This window comes from Patiria miniata, unplaced genomic scaffold, assembly GCF_015706575.1.
Source record: "Patiria miniata isolate m_02_andy unplaced genomic scaffold, ASM1570657v1 HiC_scaffold_3, whole genome shotgun sequence".
NCBI classification, from domain to species: Eukaryota; Metazoa; Echinodermata; class Asteroidea; order Valvatida; family Asterinidae; genus Patiria; species Patiria miniata.
This window is the reverse complement of record NW_024037069.1, coordinates 36522895-36548599: the sequence shown is the minus strand read 5'-3', so window position 1 is coordinate 36548599 and position 25705 is coordinate 36522895. Positions and strand designations below refer to the sequence as shown.

At 40.4% G+C, this 25705-nt stretch overlaps 1 protein-coding gene and 1 long non-coding RNA gene across 3 annotated transcripts; both read left to right on the top strand.

Moving 5' to 3' along the window:
• The first annotated feature begins 11411 nt into the window (after nt 1–11411).
• On the top strand, nt 11412–19766 carry LOC119737888 (phosphatidylinositol transfer protein alpha isoform-like). Of its 2 annotated transcripts, XM_038212532.1 has the most exons (10): nt 11415–11682; nt 12760–12790; nt 13068–13213; nt 14228–14327; nt 15160–15240; nt 15706–15780; nt 16141–16209; nt 16663–16755; nt 17356–17478; nt 17894–19766. In XM_038212532.1, exons 1-10 carry the CDS (start codon nt 11459–11461, stop codon nt 17933–17935), a joined length of 984 nt encoding a protein of 327 aa, XP_038068460.1. In that variant the 5' UTR covers nt 11415–11458; the 3' UTR covers nt 17936–19766. The 2 variants fall into 2 exon arrangements, with proteins under 2 accessions (XP_038068461.1, XP_038068460.1); XM_038212533.1 differs by lacking the exon at nt 12760–12790 and having other exon boundaries at nt 11412–11682.
• A 2784-nt stretch (nt 19767–22550) lies between these two features.
• LOC119738280 lies at nt 22551–24985 on the top strand. The gene is made up of 2 exons (XR_005272442.1): nt 22551–22697; nt 23113–24985. It is a non-coding gene; the product is annotated as an uncharacterized LOC119738280 (long non-coding RNA).
• Nucleotides 24986–25705: the final 720 nt, after the last annotated feature.

Sequence of the window (25705 nt, the reverse complement as noted above, 5' to 3'; positions counted from 1 at the left end):
TGTTTTGTTATGACTGGAGTTTAGAAGTTAAGAGGTTTCCAATGTATGCATGAAGGCAAAGCGCAGATTGAGCTAACAATCCTCCAAGTGCTTCCAATTATACTTGTTTATGATAATTATTATGTCTCTAATTCGCCTATATAGTGTTTGCAATTTTTGGCTTTTCCGCAAAGTTGCAGAAAGCCTTTATTTTTGTCAAGCTTTTTCTGGCTCTCACGTTGGGCCTTAATCTTGCTGGAGTGCATCAGAGGAGAAGCAGCCTTGCTATTTGGGTATTGTCCTTGGGCAAGACACCTTATCAATATTTGCTTTCTACCAACACAGTAGCAAATAGGAACCCGTGCAGACAGATATGAAAATGCTGGTAAAGCTGTTACATAAAGTTAAATATTATTTTAATTTATTTTTTAAGCAAACTTTTTCATTTTTACTGTACCTTATAAATTCTCGACTAGGGAAACAATAAGGGGATAAAGAAAAACAACAGTTATGTGGTGTTGACCAAGCATTCAGGGGTCACCCTATGACTTACTGCCGAGACAGCAAAAGAGAACCGTATCTATAAGTAAATGCATAACCTGAACTTCGCAGACAGTCCCAGCCGGTGACTTAACTAATTGAGCTAAGGTCGGTTGGTGTTTGACGACGCGAAATTAAGACTCTTAAAGTAAATGACAGAGCGCGTGTATTGAAAACCAAAAGTTACACCTATGGGACTCGAACCCCGGACCCCTGGGTCTGTGGACAAGGAGCCTAACCTCCAAGTAATTTAGCCACTGAGTGTTAATATATAGTTGGAAAAACTTCTCAGCTTAGTCTGCGCTTTGCCTTCATACACGTGCATGAAAACAAACCTCTAAACTTCTAAACTCCCGTCATAAACAAACGATTTAAATGCCTCGTAAACGACCCCGTTTCATTAAATGCACTTTTGTTGAATTTCTTTCGTATACGGTACATTCGCCGTTTTTTTCCCGCAATGTAATCAGTCTATTTCCTGTACCTTATACTCTTCAATCAATTAATTTTGCTTGTCGGAGTTTCAATATTGTCGCTCTACTCGGCGAACTTTTCATTTCCATCCGCCATCTACTACTGTTTTTGCTTCAAAACATATTAACTACAAGGGAACCAAGTTATAGTACTCTCCACTGATTCTTGAAGAAGTTCTACATGTTTAAAAATCTATTTTGCTGAATATTTACTTTGATATATGAAACTGTAGTTATTTATTCCTTACGCAGTTATGCAATTATTGGTATGTACATGTATACCCTCGTTTACCTTTGCATGAAAACCTTTTTTCTCTGAATACAGCATTTTTCTTCAGTATTGGCATTTGGTGTCTGAACATTAGTGTGTTATAGGGCCCATGCCTATTGTACAAGCTGTGTTTTCTTATGGTCCATCTACAGTTTTCACTCGTCTTTTGTACATGCACACGTATACATTGTAACATACTGATTTGTGAACACTGGAAATAAATGAACTGAACTGAACTGACTTCTAACGAAACGTTTGAACAGGTAAGTCCCTGTTTAAGTAACACTGACAGCTCGATCAATCTTTCCTCTTTCCTTTCACTTTGACCTTGTTTGTTCTTTCAATTTATTTTGTTGTAGAATTTTTAGTTAACATCTGTAAGACAGGTTCAAATTTCGCTTCTTTTTTGATCACGAATCGCAAAAGTGTTCTGCCGAGGCTTTTCGAAAGCGGCTGGCCCGGCTCACCGTACGAGACTTATACGAGTGCCGTATATTTACATAGTCGAGGGACGGTAGCTGTCTATATGAGTATGTATGGAACATGTTATGTTGGTCAGGTCGTCTATTTTAAGACTGCGGGGAGAGGTTTCGGTCTCGCGCGAGCGACTCCAGCTTTGTTTTCGAATACGATTGTTCACCGTTTCTTTAGAGAGGATCTAATCATTGGTTCACCGTGGAAGAGTTGCTTTCAAGATACGGTCTTTGTTTCACGATGGGTTCAGCGCACTTTTCATAGAGTCACGACCGTTACGTAATTTTTTTGTTCACAACGCGATTGGGAAGCCTTCGCCTGTTCAACTTCTCCGCTTTTGTTCCAAAATCGTGATACAAGAGCGAAGGGGGCATTTTCCGGCTTTTATTAACCTGTGTTTGGGTGGAGTACGTAGGCCTCTTGCATGGCAAGAAAGATACGTGTATACGGTATTGAAACTCAGTGTCTGCATGTCGCCCAGCAGACCTCAGACAAAGCGTCACGCTTTATTTACATGTGCGCTTTAGCTATGAGAGCGAGGGTTGAATCGGATGTAGGATATGAATCTGATGAAACTACAGCACAGAATGAAAGCAATTAGAATGTGTTATTTACGCTCAATATTAAATGCTATTATTTTAGGGTGCCCTAAAACACATATTGCAAGTTAGATGGGAGCAGCTAAAAAGCGTCATTTACGACAAATCTTTGGACCGTGACGCGTTTGGTCTTTTTTTTTAACCTTTTTTTATTTTAGGTGTACCAAATTAGTTTCTAGTTCTTAGTTTCTAGTTGCCAAGCAACTGAACTGGTTCCAGTCCATTCATTTCGAAGATGATAGGGTGTTGGGAACCAACCTATCGTGTCGTATAAATATGCAAAAGTTACGAACTTTTGTACTGCTCATAAATTTGCGATTTTACAATACTATGTTTTGTTGTTGAGCAGGGGGAGGGGTCGACAAAACCGAAAATATCACAGGTTCAATATTGTAGAGATGCGTCCCCATGCCCTTTTGCGCGTTTCCCCCCGACCATTGATTTTCCAATTGCTATTTTCATAGAATCCAAAGATGTTTAGAAACTGAATTAATTCTTGAACAAACTCGATTTATTGGCGGCCAGATATTAATTCGGTTCTCGCAGGGTGGGGTCATATTTGTGTGCAAAATGGAATTTTCTCTTTAAATCAAAAGATGCATATCGAAAATTAATATAGCCTATATAGAAGAAAAAGGCAAGCACAGGTTGCCATCTTTAATGTCGTGCCCCCCCCCCCCCTGCCTAACCGTGCACACCCACGGGGTTGCTTGCGGAACACGAAAACTCGGGTCTTCACAGTGGGGGCTGGGGGGCTATTTTGTCTAGCCCCCCCAAAAAAGTCAGTAAAGGGAAAATTGCATTAGCAAAAGGAAGGAATGTGACGTACATGCGAACGGTCTCCCCCTTAAGAAATAGTCGTGACAAGGGTGCATTTGTAGTTAATATAGTGTGCCTGATTGTAGGATTTTATTGGCGCTCCCCATTGAAAATATGGAACGAGCCCCCCCAACCCCCCCCCCCCCCCACCCCATTGATTTTCAGAGACCTATGTGTCTGGAGAAAATAACCGGTCTACATTTCAGCACGCCTCGCTGAAAAAAAATCTGGATTCGCCCTGCTATAGTAGCCCCCCCCCCCAAAAAAAAAAAACAATATTGGCTTGAGAACCGCGCCTGATTACTGACTTAAAAAAACCCAAAACGGATATCGTGACCTTTTCATTTCCTGTTTAAATTTTCCCCTGTTTATCGTAGATTTGTAAAAACACGAATCAATTACTTCGATCGCATATAAAGAGTTGATAAACTCAAGAATACATGCATTTGGAGCTTGCTGGAATTTTACTCACTGAGAACAAAAAATCGGTTAAAACCTTGGTTGTGTCAAGATGCCACCGGGTTAATTGGGACATACGTACGCCGGAGACGGAGGAGGGGGGGGGGTGCAACGGGGGCCATTTCCCCCCCCCCCTTCCCAAAGTTCCAAACCCATGTCTTTTTTTCCGCAGCCAATGCGTACATCATTAAAATGACTACCTTGTTCTGGATTAAGCCTTGTACAGGCGCGAGACCAGTACCTGACTGCAGGGTCGCGCCTCTTGAAACGAATCGTCGATTGCAAGTAGGGAACAAAAGAGGAATAGTTTGACATAGGGGCGCTTCCTCCATCGAGAGTGAAGCTGAGTACTGCAATTCGGCATAACAATGAATGCGTTAACAATTACGTAACAGATCATTTTTTGTGGCAATACTCTCAGTCAATAGACCTAAGACGCAATGACGTAACGCTTTGTTTAAAAGTGCGCTTTCCTGCGAGAGCTGGCTCTCCGATAGGAAAGCGCTCATGTAAAACAAAGCGTGACGTCATTTCGTCTCAGGACCATTGAGGGCACTATTTAAGTTTAACGGTCAATCCCACGCAGGTTTGGTTTGAGTTAAACGTACGAAAAAGTAGTTCGCGCATAATTATCATTTCGGCGACGTAGCTGCTGTAAATTACAGGTGTTCATAATACCATTATAGATAAAAATTGTTTGATTGCTTTAAGTTGATTGAGGGCGCTAATCAGTTTAACGGTCAAGCATACGCACAGTTTGTTTTGGGAGTTAAACGTACGAAAAAAAGGTTTGCGCATAATTTGCTATTTTTGGTAATGCAGTTCGCCAAAACAGCTCGTGTTAAAAATACGTGTGTTTTATATAGGACAGTTAAAAACCTAGAACCTCCAGAACCAAATGGTAACAAATGGGGATAGTGTAATATAATTATTAGCATCAAGCATTAAAGGTTCTGTGATATATGAAGTTATTGAAAATTAATATCGATTTACGCAAAGTATAACAACCAGTGGAATCCCAGAGAGGACGCCTCTCATTAGGTGTCTATATGGGTGCAGACCTGCGAATCGACTCTCGTAGACCTCGATGATAATTACGAGTATGTCCGTAAATTATTTTTAAAAAAATACTCACAACTCTCAGAGGTGTTTGAGACACCATTGAAATGAAAGCTTTTTTTTATTATCTTTTATTTTCTGTTCAAGTTTTGTTCAATTATCCAATGACTGAATGGGAGAAAATTCCATCAAAGGATGTCAGCCCGAAAAGTAGTCCATTGGCCCATCGCCATTTTGAAAAATGATGCCTGCGCTCTATTGCAAAGAGCAATATTAGGACCCAATTTCGTACAAATTGCAAACTCCTGTGTCGGCTTCCAACCCTCTTCTTATCAAGTTCAAGACCCACAACGGTGATCTAATAGCAAATAATTTTATGCATATATACAAATTGTGAATTCGGCCCGCATATTATACCTTTAAAGTGTGTCATGGATGCCACTAAACCAAACTCACAATAATTGTATGATGTACATGAATATACGTGTACGTGTGCATGTACAACAGACGGGTAATAAAGAAAACACAGCTTGTATTATAGTCATGGGCCCTGTATTTAAAACGATAATGTTAAGAAACCTATTAGCAATCAAGCAAATGGCCTAGTGGTTAGGCTCATTGTCCACAGACCCCGGGGTCCGGGGTTCGAGTCCTGATAGTGTAGGTTTTTGGTTTTATTCACGCGCTCAGTATTTCGCGTCGTCAAACACCAACCGACCTTAGCTCAATGGGTTAAGTCACCGGCTGGGACTGTCTGCGAAGTCCAGGTTATGCATCTACTCATAGGTACGGGGCTCTTTTGCTGTCTCGGCAGCAAGGCATAGGGTGTCGCCTCGTTTCCTCCCTTAACGGTGCTTGGCCCTCCGGGGTTACATGGATGGACAGGGAAGGAGGTGTGGTGGGCCGGGGAATCCGAGACCCAGGAAGAGCCCTATATGGGAGTCGGTAACCAATCGCGACCCCTGAATGCTTGGTCAACACCACATAACTTTTTGTTTTTTCTTCATCACCTTATTTTTTCCCTAGTCGAGAATTTATAAGGGAGAGTAAAAACGAAATGGTTTTCTTCAAAAATATATTTAAATAATATTTATCTTATGCAACAGCTATAGGCCTACCAGCATTTCAGTGTAAACAGAAAATTCAAACCCAATGATCATCTCTGCCTGCAAGGTCCCTATTTGCTACTGGGTTGGTAGAAAGCAAACATTGATAAAGTGTCTTGCCCAAGGACAAATAAATACTTAAATAGCAAGGCTGCTTGTCGGGACCGCACGGGGACCCAACTGCATCCAATTCACTCCACTTGGAGTCTTGCTGGTTGCCTTTTTGCCTCTGCTCTGCTGCACTCCAGCAAGAGTAAGGCCCAATGTGAAGGCCGGAGAAAAAATCTTGACAAAAACAAAGGCTTTCTGCAACTATGCGGAAAAGCCAAAAATGGCAAACACCATAGGCGAAGTAGGGAAGGGATGCCCAACATGGGGACTTAATCCCCAAATTTTTCCCGTGAAAAACATTTTGACGTAGACATAATTATCATAAACAACCACGATTGGAAAGGAGGATAGTTAGCTCAATCTGCGCTTTGCCTTCATAATGTGCATGTTAAACAAAACCCTCTAAACTTCTGAACTCCCGCCGTGAACAAACGATTTAAACAACTTGTAACGAACCAGTTTCAATAAAATGCACTTTTGCTGAAATTTTGTATTCGCATACAGCAGTGGCGTAGCACTTTTATTTTTTATTATTTAGACATTTTATTGGGGAGTACAATTTTTTGAAAAAGGCACTTGCACATTAAGGCTGAAATGTAGACACGTTTTTTTTCCCTCGGACACTTGGCCTCCGCAAAATCAAATCATGTTTACAAATCTATTTTGCTGAATGTTTACTTTGCTATATGAAACTATAGTTATGTATTCCTTACATGCCTAGGTTGGCTTGTAAAATTATTGTTTTGTATCCTTGTTTATCTTTGCATTGTAAACCTTTTTCTCTAAATACAGCATTTTGCTTTATTGTCACTTGGTGTCTGAACACGTGTTCAAGGGCCCATGCCTATAATTAAAAGGCTACAGTTTTCATTCCTCTGGTGTACACGCACACGTATACATAATGTATTGTGTAACACACGGATTTGTGAACACTGGAAATAAATGAATTGAACTGAACTTATTTCTAATGAAACGTTTGAACAGCTAAGCCCCTGTTTTGTCCCTTGTCTATCTGTTCTTTTAATTCATTTTGTTGCATAATTTTAAGCTATTTGTAAGACAGGTTCGATTTTTACTGTCGTTTTTTTATCAAGAATCGCAAAAGTATTTTGCTGATGGCATTTAGAAAGCGACGGGCCCGGTTCACCGTACGAGTGCCAATTTTTCATCTTTAGTCGAGGGACGGTAGGATAGCTGACTAGTATGAGCCTGTATGGAGCATGTTATGTTGGTCACGATGCGGAGTCAATTCCTATAAGTTTACTGTGGGGAGAGATTTCGGTCATGTACATGTACATGTACATGTACATGTGTGATTACTTTTAGGTGATTGAGGGCGCTATTCACGTTAAACGGTCGAGCCTACGCGAAGTTTGTTTGGGGAGTTAAAAGTACGAAAGTAGTTCGTGTATAATTTGCTGTTTTGGTCACGTAGCTCGCCAAAACAGCTCTCGTTAATTGCGTGTATTTCATATTAGAATTTAAAATAGGAACTTCTGAATTCCTTTAATTCTCATTTCTAACCGACCCTAATAACACTTTAGGCTCCCGACAAGAAAAAAACCCGACAAGAAAAAAACCTAGAACCTCTAGAACCGCCTATTCACCGTAATGTAAGAAAATGGGTAAAATAAAATATATTATATTAGATTCAGGCAATCAGGCTCTGTGATATTTGAAGTGATTGGAAATTAATATCGATTTACGCGAAGTATACGATATAAAAAAAACAGTGGAATCTCAGAGAGGACGCCCTGAAAATCGACCCCCATAAGACCTACCGCGGTGATAACTATGCCATTTTCCGAAAACTATTTAAAAAGTACTTACAACTCTTCAAGGTGTTTGAGACACCAACAAAGCTTATTCCATAATCTTTTAGTTTCTGTTAAATTTTGCAATGAATAAGATGCCACTATTATTATTATTATTATTATGACTAATGTGAGGAAATTCCATCACAGGATGTTACCCCAAAAAGTAGTCCTGTGGCCAATCGCCATTTTGGGGGGAGGGCGTCATGCAGTGGCGTCAATCGCTTCTCAAAAGGGGGGGGGGGGGCGGACATACCTTGATCAGAACTGATGCGAGCGCGAAGCAAGAAGCCCTTAGGGCGTGGGGTTCGGGGCCCGCTTAAGGGCCCAAAAAATTTGATTCTAGATGTTCTGTGGTGCGATCGGAAGCAATTTCTTACCACTTTCCTCCATGCTTCAACTAATATTTTCTTAGCAAAAGATAATTATTTGAACATCGTTTTCGAGGTTGGAGTCATTGAATCAGCTATCGGTATTCTGAGCTATAGGCGTGGGGTTCGGGGCCCGCTTAAGGGCCCCGAAAAAAATTGGATTCTCGATGCTTTGTGGTGTGATCTGAGGCAATTTCTACCACTTTAACCAATAATTATCTTAGCACAAAAGTTAATAATTTCAACATAATTTTCGAGGTTTTCTCAGCTAAAGGCATAAGAAATTTTTTTGAACATTGTTTTCGAGGTTGGAGTCATTGAATCAGCTACCAGAATTCTGAGCTTTAGGCGTGGGGTTCGGGGCCCGCTTAAGGGCCCCGAAAAAATTTGGATTCTAAATGCTCTGTGGTGCTATCTGAGGCAATTTCTGACCACTTTCTGGGGGGGGGGGTTACATTTGATATTGTGTCCCCCACCCTTCAAAAAGTGAGGGGGAGGGGACATGTCCCCTGTCCCCCCAGGATTGATGCCCGTGGCGTCATGTAGATCAATGATAATTTTTTTAGAAACTCAAAATCTCAGTGGGGGGGGGGGGGGCGACTGGGGGGGGGCGACAAGGTTTCATGGGGGGCGGTCGCCCCCCCCCCACCCCCCCCCCCGGTGGCTACGTCACTGCGAAGGATTAAACCACAAATGCAAGTATTCGCTGTCAATAGTGTAATGCCAAATAAGTAAGGCGTTATTTATGGCGATACTCTCAATTGATGGCAGTATATAAGTTTAACGGTCAAGCCTACGCAGGTTTGGTTTGGGGTTAAACGTACGAAAAGTAGTTCGCACATAATTAGCGGTTTCGGCGACGTAGTTCGCTGAAAGAGCTCCTGTTCATTACGTTTGTTCATATTAGGATAAAGATAGATAATGGGGCTGTTTGCTGTTGTGATAAGAAATAATTGTGTACGATTACATATCATTTTGTAGAGTGTGCAATAACGATCAGTTGTGTGATTACTTTTAGTTGATTGAGGGCGCTATTCAAGTTTAACGGTCAAGCCTACGCGCACTTTGTTTTGGGAGTTAAACGAACGAAAAGTAGTTCACGCATAATTGGCTGTTTTGGTAACGTAGTTCATCGCAAAAAACAGCTTTTGTTAAATGCATGTGTTTCATATTATGATATAAAATAGGAAAGCTGCAATTCTTTGATTCTCATTTCTAACCGACCAAATTGTTTTATAGGCTCCCGACCAGAAAACAACCTAAAATCTCTAGAACCCTATAATTTACCGAAATTAATGTAACGAATGGGAACTATAAGAGTCAGGCAAACATGCTCTGCGATATTTGAAGTGATTGAAAATTAATATCAATTTACGCGAAGTATACGGTATAAAAACCAGTGGAATCCCAGAGAGGACGCCTCTCATTAGGTGTCTCATATGACTATTTATTAGGAAGAACTGTATGTGACTCATATGTCTCATATCTCATAATTCGCTCTCCCGCCATTACTTTTTCTGGTGAACACGAAACCGCCATTTTAACTGCTCCGCTTTTGTTCCAATATCGCGACACAAAGAGCGAATAGGGCACACACCGCTTTACCCGATTAACCTGCATTTAGACGGTGTTCGGGTCTGCAGGGTTGGAAGCGAGATACGAAACCAGTGGCGCGCCCAGGATTTGGCTTTTTTGGGGGGGGGGGGCGGCTAACAATTTTGTTAAAACAATTGTTTGTTTTTTTTATTAATTTTTTTTAGGGGGGCGGAGTACTCGACAGTAGGCCATAACATTTCACAAGGTAAAATCCTGGGACCAAACAAAATTACTACATAAACGAAAATAAACAAATTAACAACCTGGGGCGACCCCCCCCCCCCCACGGGATACGCCACTGATTCAAACTAGAACAGAAACGCCCCAGCAAGAATATTTTGAGGTAGGAGTGGTTCCTCCATCGAGAGTGAAGTTGAATACTGCAATCCGGCGTAACAATGAATTAAATGCGTTAACAATTACGTAACAAAGTGTGCTGTCAACAGTGTAACGCCCCATATTGAAAGAGAAGGGACGGCGTGATGGAGTTCCTTTGTGCTGTAGTGATTCGAAAGAATTGTATTACCGAGTAGGCCTATGACGCTGATCCTCTCAGTCATTATTGAGGGCACTATTTAAGTTTAACGGTCAAGCCTACGCAGGTTTGGTCTGGGGATTAAACGTACGAAAAATAGTTCGCGCATAATTAGCCGTTTCGCGACGTAGTTCGCCGGAAGAGATGCTGTTAATACGTGTGTTCATATTAGGATTAAAGATAGATAAAGGGGTTCGTTGCTGTCGTGATTATGAAGAACTGTATATGATAACATCATGGGCGTCGCGGGAGGGGGCAAGGGGGGCACTTCCCCCCCCCCCCGGAAAAGCAAAAAAAAAAAGAAGAAGAAGAAGAAAAAAAGAAAAGAGAAAAAAACAAAAGAAAAGAAAAAGAGGTGCGAAGACAAAAAATGGTGTAAATTTAATGGGGGGGGGGGGGAAATGTCCCTGCCCCCCTCTAAAACTGATAAATCGAGAATATGTTGAGAAATGCAAGCAGTTTTGGCAAAAAATTTTTTGCCCCCCTCTAGAAAAAATCCTGGCGACGCCCATGGATAACATAATAATTGTACAGTGTGCAATGGCTAGTCTGGTTCCCCGACTAAAAATACATTTCTTCATACTTTTGTGTGTCACACCACGAAGGGGGGGGGGGGGGGGGTAATCCAATAGCCCACCCCCGGTCAAAAAGTGTGTGTGTGGTTTTCTATTGTGTAAATCGAGGACACACACGTGCAACATCATCGATGAATCGAGGACGATAACCGAATCGAGGACGACCTCGATAGGAAAACGTGCACAAAACCCTGGGGGCTGTTGCAAAAAAGTTAAGAGTATAAACAAAATAAAAGGGAAGTGGTACAATAGCAAATCCTCGATTTACACCATGAACAGTGTCATCTGTGTGCTTACATATTGGCACTTATGGGGTACCTGGCAAAAAGGGCAACAATAAATTATGGACAATTGGGACCCCACAAGTCTTTAGAAATTAAAGCACCCCATTACCGTAACGCTATGTGTTTTTAGATTTCTAAGGGGACAAAGGAGAACAAAAGAAGGGGATAAGGGTCGAACACTAGTGATACTCCATAAACCCCATATTCTAAGAGTGCGTGGCTGCGTGTGTCATGGGCGGGCTGTACGTGCTCAGCAAACGACCTCGAATTACTGTTCGTTCAGCACGTATAGCTGTTGTGTGCGGCGGACTTCAGCTTTATACAAGTGGGTTACTTTTGTGTAATATTTACCGGAATTATCATGCAAATTCTTCGGCCTGCGTATTTCTAAACATGTTTCATTGTACCGTGTCAGCCGCGCCACAATCCGGCATTCGATGTTATACGCCTCCATATCCACAGTTCTTTCTCTGCAGGCAACTTGCACGTCAACTTTCGGTCGCTACGTATCTATGCAAAGTTTACTTCGATTGTCTTGGCAAAATGAACACCAATTTGTTGGTGATGTTGGTTGTCCTGTGTTCGTCAGGTGGGAACGCAATCACTCGCAGGGAATAGTAAGTTTTCGTTGATCTGTAGATTTGTCCTTTACCGCTTATTGTACATACCATTGTTGGGAAAACTTGGGGCCTATCCGCAGTTTATGTACACATATGCACGTCTTTTGTGAGTGTTGTGCCCAGTCAGCTAACGTGCTTTCATGTCAGACCAGAAAGCAAGTCACTTTCAAGAATGAAGATGGTGAACAGGGACACGGGGGGGGGGGGGGGGGGGGAGGGGCATCAGAATACTACGGGGGCACATATCGCAAATGTGATACTGCAGTTTTTCCCATGAGAAATTGCAAACAATATAATAAGCCTTTGGCTAACTGGAAAAAAAAATACAACTTACCAAACCCATTTTTGGTTGGGGAAGGAAAAGGGGCATAATATCATTATTTTGGTGGGGCACACCTGGGGAGGGGGTACAGAAAATTAATGGGGAGCGGACGTACCTCCCTCTCACCACCCCCACCCCCGGCCCCGTGGCTGCGCCACTTTATGAACAGACTGCCAATTTTTCTTGCAGTTGTATTAATACTATGGTCAGGAACCTTCTTTAAATATCCTCCCGAATCAACTTCTGTTGCAACTCAGTGGCACATTCTTCGTACTCTAATAACCAGCGGATTTTGAAGGGTCATAGATGGGTATACACGTACAGTTTCAAATGTTAAAAAAGGGTGATAATCAAGTTAAGTCTCGTTTGTATACTTCTTCTGAATTAAGTGTCTGTAAAAATAAGTTTAACAATTGGGCAAAATGCCTTATTGTTGTCATGCTTCATAAGCTAATGTGGACAAATGTAACCTCTATTGTTTCTCATTATAGAGCGGTTTACGTCTGCCTTGCATCCGTATAATATGTCATTGTGGGATATCGGTAGCAGGGAAACGGAACAGCGGTGGTAATAGTTGAAACTCCACAAGTCTCTAGAAATCTCAATCCCCCTCGGGAGAAACATGCAGAGTTTTACATTTGTAAAACTTGAAGGAAAATACAAACAGGGTCTACATTACCTCGCGTACTATGCATGTTACTGTAATTCACCCCAAAGAATCTGATGTGGGATTTCTTTCTGTTGTCTTTCAGTCGCATTCCTCTTCCCTTTACACTAGAAGAGGTAAGGTTTTTTTTTATTTTCACTTTTTAAGTTTTTGTTACGTGGAAACATAGGCCCGTACAATGCCTCTTCCAAGTTCGAACAAGCCATATAAAGTAGAATGTATTATGTTTGTCACTTGTTCTTGTGCATTGTCGAATGTGCCACTCGCTGCTCATTGAGGGCGCTGTACTATTTGACCACACAACTCTGCCTGTTCGATTGACCGTATTTCAATTATTCATTAAATGGTAAACTTGTGGTTTTTTTTGTTTTTGTTTTAAAATTATCTTCACAGTATCGTATCGGGCATTTATGGTCGACCGGGAAGTGGAGCTTACTTAATACCGGCGGCGGGGAAGGAGTTGAAGTGGTTGTAAATGAACCTTACGAAGAGGACGGCGAAAGTGGTCACTTCACCCACAAAATCTTCCATTTAGCCTCGTAAGTGACGCGCTCTTTGATAGATTTTATACCTGTTGGTAGATTGGGTTTCTAGATTTGGATGGGTCCTTAGGTTAATTTTGTTGTGCTAGGATGTGGAGTCTTTTTTTTTGTAATGCTAGATTTAAAGTTAGATGAGCTTCTAGTTTTAGCAAGGCAGTTTAGGATTTCGATTTTATTTTCAAAGCCCACTCTCATGATAGAGGCTATATGCTAAATCCAGATGGCGCAGTATCGTATACACTGTAAAACGTTGGACAAAACGGGTTGATATGTAGACCAACGTTGGTCAACATATCGACAGGTTAAACTCTTGGGCAAAGTTCTTCCCAATAGTTGGAAAATTTTTACCCAAATTAGGTAATTTCAAACCAATGTTGGGTACAATTATATTGCCCAACAGTGTTTTGCCCATAAGGCAACCCCTCCACTGGATAATAGGCGTGCCTAGCCAACTAGTAAAATGTCCTTCAATTTGCCTACCAACTTGTCCATAGAATTGTTATCTTCCGTTGATGCACAATAAAAACCAAAGAAACCCTCCAGTTGCACAGTTTAATGCGACAAAATGGTTCATCACACGTACAATGTCGTTATTGGTGGTGGTGTACCTTAGTTTGTGTTGGAATTTTTTTTTCTCCATAGACGTTAATATTTGTGATGTATCACGTTCATTTTTCCATCATCAGCTCATTAAATTTGTCTTGGACATATACGTCCAATTTATGGAATTGCCTTTTTTTAATACAATTTACTTTGTCCCCTTTCGTCTATTTAAAGCTGTATTTTTCAAGTATGCCTTTAGCAAGTGCTGATGGTTTAGCATTTGGTGCTATTCCCTTTTTTGTTCTTGCAGTTTTCGTAATATGGGGCAGGCCTATACTGTCGAAGTGCAGTTGCTGACAGAATTTATGTCAGTGCTGGGTTTTAACACTTCAGCTTTAAGAGTGTATGGTTGACACCCCATTATATTGACATTGGACCTATGTATTGATGTCGCCTGTCACTTTACAGGAAAGTTCCTAAAGTGATAAGGATGTTGGCACCTAAGGGATCACTAGAAATTCATGAGAAGTCATGGAATCGGTTTACAGAGGTCAAAACCGTGACTTCGGTGAGTACCGTCGAAAGTTTCTAAGCTTTTTTAGTGGCGTTACGGGATTTCTCTAACTTAAATGTACTTAGTAAATTAGTCCCGTTTTCTAGGTGTATATACAGTTTATCGCATTACTTTTAAAAGTGTTTTTTTGTTGATTTCTTTCAAAATGCGTTTTCGTTCCATCCAAACTCTTCAAATAATTTTTCCTGTGCTCAATTTCAATGTAGCAAATATTATAACTGTCAAGGGCGGATGGGGGGGGGGGGGGAGCAACGGGGGCCATGGCCACCACCCCCCCCAAAAAAAACCCGAAAACATTTTTTTTTTTAAAGTGGCGTCGCAATAAAGGAAGGCACTGCGTACACCACCATCTTTCCTCCAAAAGATTTGGTTTAAGTGGTTAGAAATAGCGGGCCCCGAGCCCCACGCCGTCATTTTTGGGACCCACTTTTGGGGGGACCAAAACATTTGTTTTGCCCCCCCCCAATATTGTGTAATTATGTCCTCGCAATTTTAATTCATGCGCGTTTTTCCCAATCTTTGTGTGCTCGGTTATATTTCTACCAATATACAATAATTATCATAAGGAGTTGATAAGCTCATTCGTAATATACAATCGTGTTGAAGAATAAATTAAGATAATTGGACGTTACAAAAATGGATGGATGGATAGCCCAGTAACTATCCCATTTACTGTTGAATAATTGCAAGCATTCGGCATATTTGTTCCTTTCTGCAAATTATTGAAAACCCTCGATTTCTCGTTTTTCGGTTTTTACTCTGTGTGTTGATTACTTAAATCTGGAGGTGATTTGTCCAATTGTGATGTTCTTTTCCTTTCATCTAGAACCCTGATTACATGAAAGATGGATATCATACAACCACTCATACACGATTAGTGAAGGCTGCTGACTGTGACCAAGATAACGTAAGAGATATTTTTATTTTTATTTCAAATTCTTGGCACTATATACAAATTGGAATTTCGCGCGAGATTAAAATGGGCTGCGTTAAAAGTTGGCAACTACAAGTTATGCAAAATGCACATTTAATCCTTGCACAGATAAAATTGTTGGTATGCAGATTAGGTCCTAATAAAAGTGGGTCCGCTTCAATAACTTTCCTGTAAATGGTGTTTTGTAAATGGCGTACAGACTGAGATACCCACGAATACTGCTGTTTACTGTTTGGTGTGGTACTTTTTAACAATCTAATCTTGGCCTGCCTTGCTGGGACTTTCTGCAGTCTTTTTACAAATTTTGAAATCTAAAAGAATTACAAAAGAATGTTGAAATGTGTGTTTTGTTTGGACTTCATATTCACAGCCTATCTTTAATATTAATCACAATGCCTGTGACTTCAGGGGAAATGTTGATTGTCTCTTGTTTGGTAGATTTTCAGCGACATCTCTTCAGATATCGACGATGTGATCCACCTGGATATCGTCAACGATCCTATCGCGAGTTCGGTGAGTTTTGACCTTGAGGCTTTGATTTAGGTACAGGTCGTCAGGTCCATTTAAATCATATTAAAGGGGTATTAAGACCTGGAATGCGCCCAATTGGGCTACAAAATGCGTTTTAAACGAAATGATATTAAACTGAAAGAGCTTTTAAAAGTAGAGTATAAATGTCCACACAACCATCCTTTAAAAAGCGTTGTGTGTTATTCTGCCGAGTAAGCCAGTATGTAAGTAATTAAGTAAGAAGTCGCTCATTAGCGAAGCGCGATTCTTGAGACAGTGTGTCGAAGTTTGACGTTTTTCGTTTTCACCGGGTAACTGCCCGCGAAATATTGTGCTCACGGAAATCAGTTATTCATTTCACAGGACTACAAAGTCGACGAAGACCCGACGAAATGCGACTCTGGATTTGGAAATCTGTCTCCTGACTGGCAGGTAAGAGTTCATTCTGCCAGCCTTGTTTTAGTTTTTGATGTGATTTTTTTTGGGTTGTTTGTTTGTTTGTTGGGGGGGGGGGGGTGTTTGTTTATTTGTTTAATTCTATTAGTTTGCTTTTGTTTGTATTATTTTTATTAGTAGAGTGACGTCACAATTATGTATATATAGTTACATATACATTGTATATGGCATGATTTTCATTGACTGGGCAGTAGAATTGGAAAGTTGAACAGGCTTAGGCCTAATTGTCTTGTGAAGATATACCATACAGCCATAATTGGCGCAATGCTTGGGAAGTTCTTATTCTCTGCGGCTGTATGAAATATCTTCGTCCGGATGCATGTTAACATTGTTAGTAGTAATTGTCGCCTATACTAGCTTGGGAATATAGTTATTCTTAATTACTTAGGTTTGTACAAACGTTCATATAATGATTCTCTTATTATACAGAAAAGTGAAGTTCGTATGTGCGTCCACAAACTGGTTGAAGTTGAGTTCCATTGGTTCGGCCTGCAAGGCACGGTGGAGAGTCGCATACAAAAGGTTTCTACATTCAATCAACATGTACTGTTTAATTTACCTGACTATCCCACTGAGCAAAAACTCAGTTTTAATTTCCATACCGATTAAGTTCAGTCAGCGGTCTCCGTCAAATCAATTAGGGGGAGGGGGGATGGTACCACTCTTCGAAAATAGGGGGCGCTCTTCAAAACCGCCAACTAGGCATTATGTGCCCCTATTCAGGGCACATTGTATGTGTTTTGGGGCTTGGTTTTCATATTCCTCGTTCATATCAGAAAAGTGTATACCATTTGTGACAAGAAATTATCCGAAATTTTAGGGACAGTTTTGTTTTCATCCGAGGGGGCACATTTATGTCCGCAAAAGGGGCACTTGGGTACATCTGGTTCTGCTGCTCCAGTTGAGATTAACCTGAGTAACCTTCATCATTTAACCTTCAATGTGCATTTTTGCGTTGTTTTTCTTTCTGTGTCTGCAACACTCTTGAAAGAAGTTCTTCTAAAGGAATTTTGTAAGGTTAACAGTGAAGGACAATACCAAGCTGTTTGGATCACCTCTTATATATCGCTTACCAGCCTCCCTATCTCCCTCTTTTCTCCCTCAATGTGAACATTTTGGCAGGTCTGTCCAAGATTCTTCAGGAACCTCCATCGTCAGATGTTCTGCTGGACAGATAACTGGATTCGCTTATCAATCGACGATATCCGAGTATGGGAGGACGAAGTTAAAGACGAACTAGATAAGGTAATTCAAACTATTATTCCGAGCCTATATTGTAATCGAAATACAGTTGCATTTTGTCGGAGCGTTCTCTGCCTTTTGCCATAAAGCAAAGAAACATTTTTGTATCATTGTCCTGCGTAATTGAAGCAGAAAAGCTGCGGTTACATTAAGCATATACGGCATTCGCGTGCGCATGTTGAGATTTCTATTTTGCATAACTACCGGTACTTTAAGCAACCTCTGCTTCATGTTATTTTGCCTATTACTGCCTATAAAACGTCCCGCTGACGATAACCTCTCTGACAAATAAAGGACCTCTAAGTACAAAACCATGTGTGCTGAAAGAAGTGCCATTAAAATGGGACAAAGACAGCAGTTTATATTTCATTTGACAACGGCTTTAAACGACAATCATTATTGGTGATTTGTTTAACAGACAAGAACTATTGGAGAAGTACGAGGGATGTCTGAGCAATGAGATGTGGCACAACAGCCGCCAACGACGAATGTAGAGTGCATGGAAATCTACGTTAACGCACGCTACTCCATCAGCAGCCTTGTTAGTGTAAAGCTACACAACACGTTTCAGGGAAACTCGTTATTTCAGATCAACAAATTCAGTTCTAGTATGTCTTTACACGTATCCATTTTTGTCAGACTATAATTTTGGGGTGAACTTGTTTTGGAGTATATCATTTGTATCAATCCAATCCAAAGTGTATCAAGTGGGGTAGGAGAGCCTCAAGTATTTGGTTCATGACTGGTATTCTAGTTGATTCTGTGAGATGATTTTAATTCACAACATTCTTTATCTTTAGTTATTGGTAATTTAGTTATTGATTTAAGAAAATGACAGGTTGACAGTCCTTTGAGGCAGTTGTAATTCAGGTGATCGCATGACTCTAGTTAAAAAAAAGGTGATTTAGCCTTGGTTGATATAATTTTAGTTAACGATGTGGTATTATTTGAATTAATGGAATAATATACTTTATTATGATACAGTAGTAGTTACAGTCGAGTCTCGTTAATACAAACTCGTTCGGACCTAGCCAAATTGTTTGTTATATCAGAATTTTGTATTAAGAGGAACATCCGTCCCATTCATTGTGCACATAAATGCACAGTCGGGACCAAAGCTTTATGTTTGTTATAACCAGAATTTTGTATTAACAGAGTTTGTACTAACGAGATTCGACTGTATTCACAATGATCATTAGGTATTACTAAAGTTAAAAGCATGATTTGATTGTAGTTAATGAGAAACATATTCCTTAGTTAATAGCTTCACATTAGAGATCATGGGTGAATTTTTGCTGGTTAATGTCAATATTTGTATTCAGTGACTTACTTATCCCTTGCTTATGACAATATTAATTGTTATACCTCTGTCTTGAATACTGTATTTTAATTGGCCTAGAACGATCACATTCCCCTTGGGATATCACGTGTACGGTACCTAACCCTAACCTACGCTATTTTCATCATGTTTTCACACATGCGTGGGAGCAAGCGAACTATAGCAGACGATCAGCTGTTTTGAGCACGTGACATGCATGTGAGTTGCCGTTACATTGTCATTATTGTTGTGTTTACTGCTGCTTGTTTTCGTGATCTTTACATCAAAAATCAAGGAATCCAAGACAGAGGTGTCACAAAACAATTGTTGACTGCTGTGATGAGGGATATGACGTTTTGAAAACCCTCGAGGCGCATAGCACCAGAGGCGAAACGTCATATCCCACATCACAGCAGTCAACAATGGTTAACTACCGGTATATCACGCTAGATGAACTATAATCAAGTTTTAATTAATTAATTCCGGTAAATTGCAGGAGATGCTATAGTTCTAGTTATTTCTAATAATATTCTTGGTACACGCATGAGATCATTATTGTTAATTACAGTAGCTATTGGATATACTAGTAGTTTTAGCTAACCACAATGATATTCAGGTAAATAGTGTGATATTAATAATAGCTAATGGTTTTATCTGATAGTTGATAATAATATGTTTTGGACTTTTGGTGTACCAGTGTATTACTTGACGGGACTTTTTACAGGCACGTAGAAACAGCTTGTAATTTCCCACAAACCAATCTGCCGATTTGGTAAGAAAATCCTTGTTTAAAGGGAAGAAAATAGTGGCATTAACAGTCCCTGCGAAATTTTTCCACATTAAATGGTATCGTTGACAATCAATCAAGATTTAACAAGCGTGCTCGCTAAAATTTGACGGGGCTCGATTACGTGTATTAGAGATGGTGCTTTTTACATAAAACACGATAAATAAACGTTCAAATGGTACTTTACATGTTCTTTTTGTTTATCTTTGAAACAATTACGGGATAAGGGGTTGCTTGGGGTCAAACAGTATGCAAACGAAAGAGGGCAGTCAACGACTGGATAATAATCGTGTAATATGCACTGTTTCCCAGCCCCCTAAAGATATGGGGACCGGTAAATAGCTCCCATTTAGAGCCTCTAATTGGACCACCTCTGCGCACGCGCATCACGATCGTTTATTTCTGAATCGCTGTTCAACTCTTGTGCATGGTTGCTGGAGATTGAACTCACGATTATCAAGAAACTCACGCTTGTTATACATGTACCACAAAAGTACACAAAATCACAAGTGTCTCCATAAAAGCAACGTTCAAGCATATAAACTGCATAGAAGTATGGAACAGCAATATTTCTCTCTTAATTGATATTTGCCAGAGATACCTTCAAATTCGGCAAAAATAGCACATCGTGGCCAGGCCTATTCCCATTTTGCAACAGGCTGGTTGGGCGCAAACATTACCATTGTGATTTAGAATTCACAAGGCGAGGCGGGTTTCAGACCAACGCAGGTCATGCATATACATGAAGTTACCATACATTACCCGAAATTCCGGCCAATGTATGCCAGACTCGCCTCTATTACCGGACCCCATTTTTGAGGACCAAAGGACAACGGGGTCAGGGCACCAGATTCATGCACAATTCCCCCGAGTTACCATTTCGATCAACAATAGAGGGTGGAAGACAGCATACCGTGCCAGAAGTCCGCTTTTATTAAACGACACGCAAACAACCAGTTCCGGCATTTTCAGCGGCCAAATAGGAAACAACGGCTCTTCATTTAAACATATGATATCGATAGACCACCGGGTATGAATGGTAAAACTACCCGTATTTAATTGTGCAGCACACTTACTTTCTTACATCTTGCAATTTGTCTGTAAGTCTTCTCATAAAATTATACCTTACTGAATTCAACGGAAAGGCTACTGCCCTCGCGATCAATAAACTATCAGTTGTGAATCAACATGTTTCGATAACGCTCATACTATGACCTCCAACTCCCTCGAGGATGGATAGGTAAAAGGTTTCCACAACTCGAGGAAGGGTAATAGGCGGTAATTTTTAAAACGAAATCCCAATTAATTGTGACCTTTTATAGCTCAATTAATCTTCGGTTAACTCGGTCTTTTAAGATTAAATGAAGCGTGAAGGTTTAATTAACTCTGGTACAATAAATTTCAACTGGTCAAGGCCAAAAAGCTGTTTGTGTTGTTCAGGGGAACAGCAGGCAATATATAAAATATCACTCAATTGATGACTTGTCCCGGCCTTTATTAAACGTTCTTCATAATTCTGGATGAAGATTGTACCTTGGAGGCAGGTTGCGTCCCAACCTTTTTTGTACCCTCGAGGACGCTGAATAATGGACCATAGCAACAAGACCTTCGTTTTTGTTTTATGATAGCAATATTTTACGTCAGAGGAAATTCGCGTTTGTTTCTACCGCGACGACCAGTTTTCATTGTATTCGATTCAATGCTGAGACACTAAAAGGGTCTATACATGGACAGAGTACACATCTGATCCTCTTCAACTCTGCTACCGCGCGACTGAACAAGGAGCCATACATCATGTATTTGTTGAGAGTTTTCAACTTTGTAGCAATAACTTCAGCAATCAATGCTCAATTTAGGTCAGGTTCCTGCCACTCTCGACTCACTGTCCAATGCTCTTGCCCGCCAGAGTGGCAATTGTGGGGGAACGAGTGTTATCGCCTCACTCCTTCAACGCACACTTGGGATGACGCCAAGACAGCTTGCCAAGACATGGGAGGCAAGATGGCCGCTCCTCGCTCGCTCGAGGAAATGAATTTCATGGTGAATTTGGCACACAACGCGAACAGTGAATACAGAGCCTGGATTGCTTGCAATGACAAAGAAGTTGAAGGAACCTGGGAGTGTGATGGTCAGGAAGGAAGCGAGCCCTTCTTGGTATGGGATGTTTGGCAACCAGATGATTACAGAAACAATCAAGATTGTGTGGCAATAACCTCTATATTTAATGACAAAATGGATGATACTCCCTGTGATAAACCTGGCTGGGCTTTCTGCGTTCGTCAAGCTGCCTGCACTTTCGGCCTTATCCAATTCTATCACTGATGTCTCCTACCGACACCAACGGCCGCATTCTCAACTCAACTTGCCTACTCGTCCACATCTTCTGGTAGTTTGGTGTGGTAGCCTAAAGACGAGGACACACATCAAAACACTGATTAATTCTGTCTCTAACCTAAGGAGTAGGCCTACATTGGCTGCTCCTTAACAATGAAACAATTTTGGAGATGTTTACTACAAATTTAGCACCAAAGAAAATCACTTGTCTCTCAGGTATAGTGTCAACTGATTAAGTGTTTCGCCCCTAATAAAAATGACATTCTTGCTTTTTTATTTTGGGGCTTGGTTTTCATATTCCTCGTTCATATCAGAAAAGTGTATACCATTTGTGACAAGAAATTATCCGAAATTTTAGGGACAGTTTTGTTTTCATCCGAGGGGGCACATTTATGTCCGCAAAAGGGGCACTTGGGTACATCTGGTTCTGCTGCTCCAGTTGAGATTAACCTGAGTAACCTTCATCATTTAACCTTCAATGTGCATTTTTGCGTTGTTTTTCTTTCTGTGTCTGCAACACTCTTGAAAGAAGTTCTTCTAAAGGAATTTTGTAAGGTTAACAGTGAAGGACAATACCAAGCTGTTTGGATCACCTCTTATATATCGCTTACCAGCCTCCCTATCTCCCTCTTTTCTCCCTCAATGTGAACATTTTGGCAGGTCTGTCCAAGATTCTTCAGGAACCTCCATCGTCAGATGTTCTGCTGGACAGATAACTGGATTCGCTTATCAATCGACGATATCCGAGTATGGGAGGACGAAGTTAAAGACGAACTAGATAAGGTAATTCAAACTATTATTCCGAGCCTATATTGTAATCGAAATACAGTTGCATTTTGTCGGAGCGTTCTCTGCCTTTTGCCATAAAGCAAAGAAACATTTTTGTATCATTGTCCTGCGTAATTGAAGCAGAAAAGCTGCGGTTACATTAAGCATATACGGCATTCGCGTGCGCATGTTGAGATTTCTATTTTGCATAACTACCGGTACTTTAAGCAACCTCTGCTTCATGTTATTTTGCCTATTACTGCCTATAAAACGTCCCGCTGACGATAACCTCTCTGACAAATAAAGGACCTCTAAGTACAAAACCATGTGTGCTGAAAGAAGTGCCATTAAAATGGGACAAAGACAGCAGTTTATATTTCATTTGACAACGGCTTTAAACGACAATCATTATTGGTGATTTGTTTAACAGACAAGAACTATTGGAGAAGTACGAGGGATGTCTGAGCAATGAGATGTGGCACAACAGCCGCCAACGACGAATGTAGAGTGCATGGAAATCTACGTTAACGCACGCTACTCCATCAGCAGCCTTGTTAGTGTAAAGCTACACAACACGTTTCAGGGAAACTCGTTATTTCAGATCAACAAATTCAGTTCTAGTATGTCTTTACACGTATCCATTTTTGTCAGACTATAATTTTGGGGTGAACTTGTTTTGGAGTATATCATTTGTATCAATCCAATCCAAAGTGTATCAAGTGGGGTAGGAGAGCCTCAAGTATTTGGTTCATGACTGGTATTCTAGTTGATTCTGTGAGATGATTTTAATTCACAACATTCTTTATCTTTAGTTATTGGTAATTTAGTTATTGATTTAAGAAAATGACAGGTTGACAGTCCTTTGAGGCAGTTGTAATTCAGGTGATCGCATGACTCTAGTTAAAAAAAAGGTGATTTAGCCTTGGTTGATATAATTTTAGTTAACGATGTGGTATTATTTGAATTAATGGAATAATATACTTTATTATGATACAGTAGTAGTTACAGTCGAGTCTCGTTAATACAAACTCGTTCGGACCTAGCCAAATTGTTTGTTATATCAGAATTTTGTATTAAGAGGAACATCCGTCCCATTCATTGTGCACATAAATGCACAGTCGGGACCAAAGCTTTATGTTTGTTATAACCAGAATTTTGTATTAACAGAGTTTGTACTAACGAGATTCGACTGTATTCACAATGATCATTAGGTATTACTAAAGTTAAAAGCATGATTTGATTGTAGTTAATGAGAAACATATTCCTTAGTTAATAGCTTCACATTAGAGATCATGGGTGAATTTTTGCTGGTTAATGTCAATATTTGTATTCAGTGACTTACTTATCCCTTGCTTATGACAATATTAATTGTTATACCTCTGTCTTGAATACTGTATTTTAATTGGCCTAGAACGATCACATTCCCCTTGGGATATCACGTGTACGGTACCTAACCCTAACCTACGCTATTTTCATCATGTTTTCACACATGCGTGGGAGCAAGCGAACTATAGCAGACGATCAGCTGTTTTGAGCACGTGACATGCATGTGAGTTGCCGTTACATTGTCATTATTGTTGTGTTTACTGCTGCTTGTTTTCGTGATCTTTACATCAAAAATCAAGGAATCCAAGACAGAGGTGTCACAAAACAATTGTTGACTGCTGTGATGAGGGATATGACGTTTTGAAAACCCTCGAGGCGCATAGCACCAGAGGCGAAACGTCATATCCCACATCACAGCAGTCAACAATGGTTAACTACCGGTATATCACGCTAGATGAACTATAATCAAGTTTTAATTAATTAATTCCGGTAAATTGCAGGAGATGCTATAGTTCTAGTTATTTCTAATAATATTCTTGGTACACGCATGAGATCATTATTGTTAATTACAGTAGCTATTGGATATACTAGTAGTTTTAGCTAACCACAATGATATTCAGGTAAATAGTGTGATATTAATAATAGCTAATGGTTTTATCTGATAGTTGATAATAATATGTTTTGGACTTTTGGTGTACCAGTGTATTACTTGACGGGACTTTTTACAGGCACGTAGAAACAGCTTGTAATTTCCCACAAACCAATCTGCCGATTTGGTAAGAAAATCCTTGTTTAAAGGGAAGAAAATAGTGGCATTAACAGTCCCTGCGAAATTTTTCCACATTAAATGGTATCGTTGACAATCAATCAAGATTTAACAAGCGTGCTCGCTAAAATTTGACGGGGCTCGATTACGTGTATTAGAGATGGTGCTTTTTACATAAAACACGATAAATAAACGTTCAAATGGTACTTTACATGTTCTTTTTGTTTATCTTTGAAACAATTACGGGATAAGGGGTTGCTTGGGGTCAAACAGTATGCAAACGAAAGAGGGCAGTCAACGACTGGATAATAATCGTGTAATATGCACTGTTTCCCAGCCCCCTAAAGATATGGGGACCGGTAAATAGCTCCCATTTAGAGCCTCTAATTGGACCACCTCTGCGCACGCGCATCACGATCGTTTATTTCTGAATCGCTGTTCAACTCTTGTGCATGGTTGCTGGAGATTGAACTCACGATTATCAAGAAACTCACGCTTGTTATACATGTACCACAAAAGTACACAAAATCACAAGTGTCTCCATAAAAGCAACGTTCAAGCATATAAACTGCATAGAAGTATGGAACAGCAATATTTCTCTCTTAATTGATATTTGCCAGAGATACCTTCAAATTCGGCAAAAATAGCACATCGTGGCCAGGCCTATTCCCATTTTGCAACAGGCTGGTTGGGCGCAAACATTACCATTGTGATTTAGAATTCACAAGGCGAGGCGGGTTTCAGACCAACGCAGGTCATGCATATACATGAAGTTACCATACATTACCCGAAATTCCGGCCAATGTATGCCAGACTCGCCTCTATTACCGGACCCCATTTTTGAGGACCAAAGGACAACGGGGTCAGGGCACCAGATTCATGCACAATTCCCCCGAGTTACCATTTCGATCAACAATAGAGGGTGGAAGAC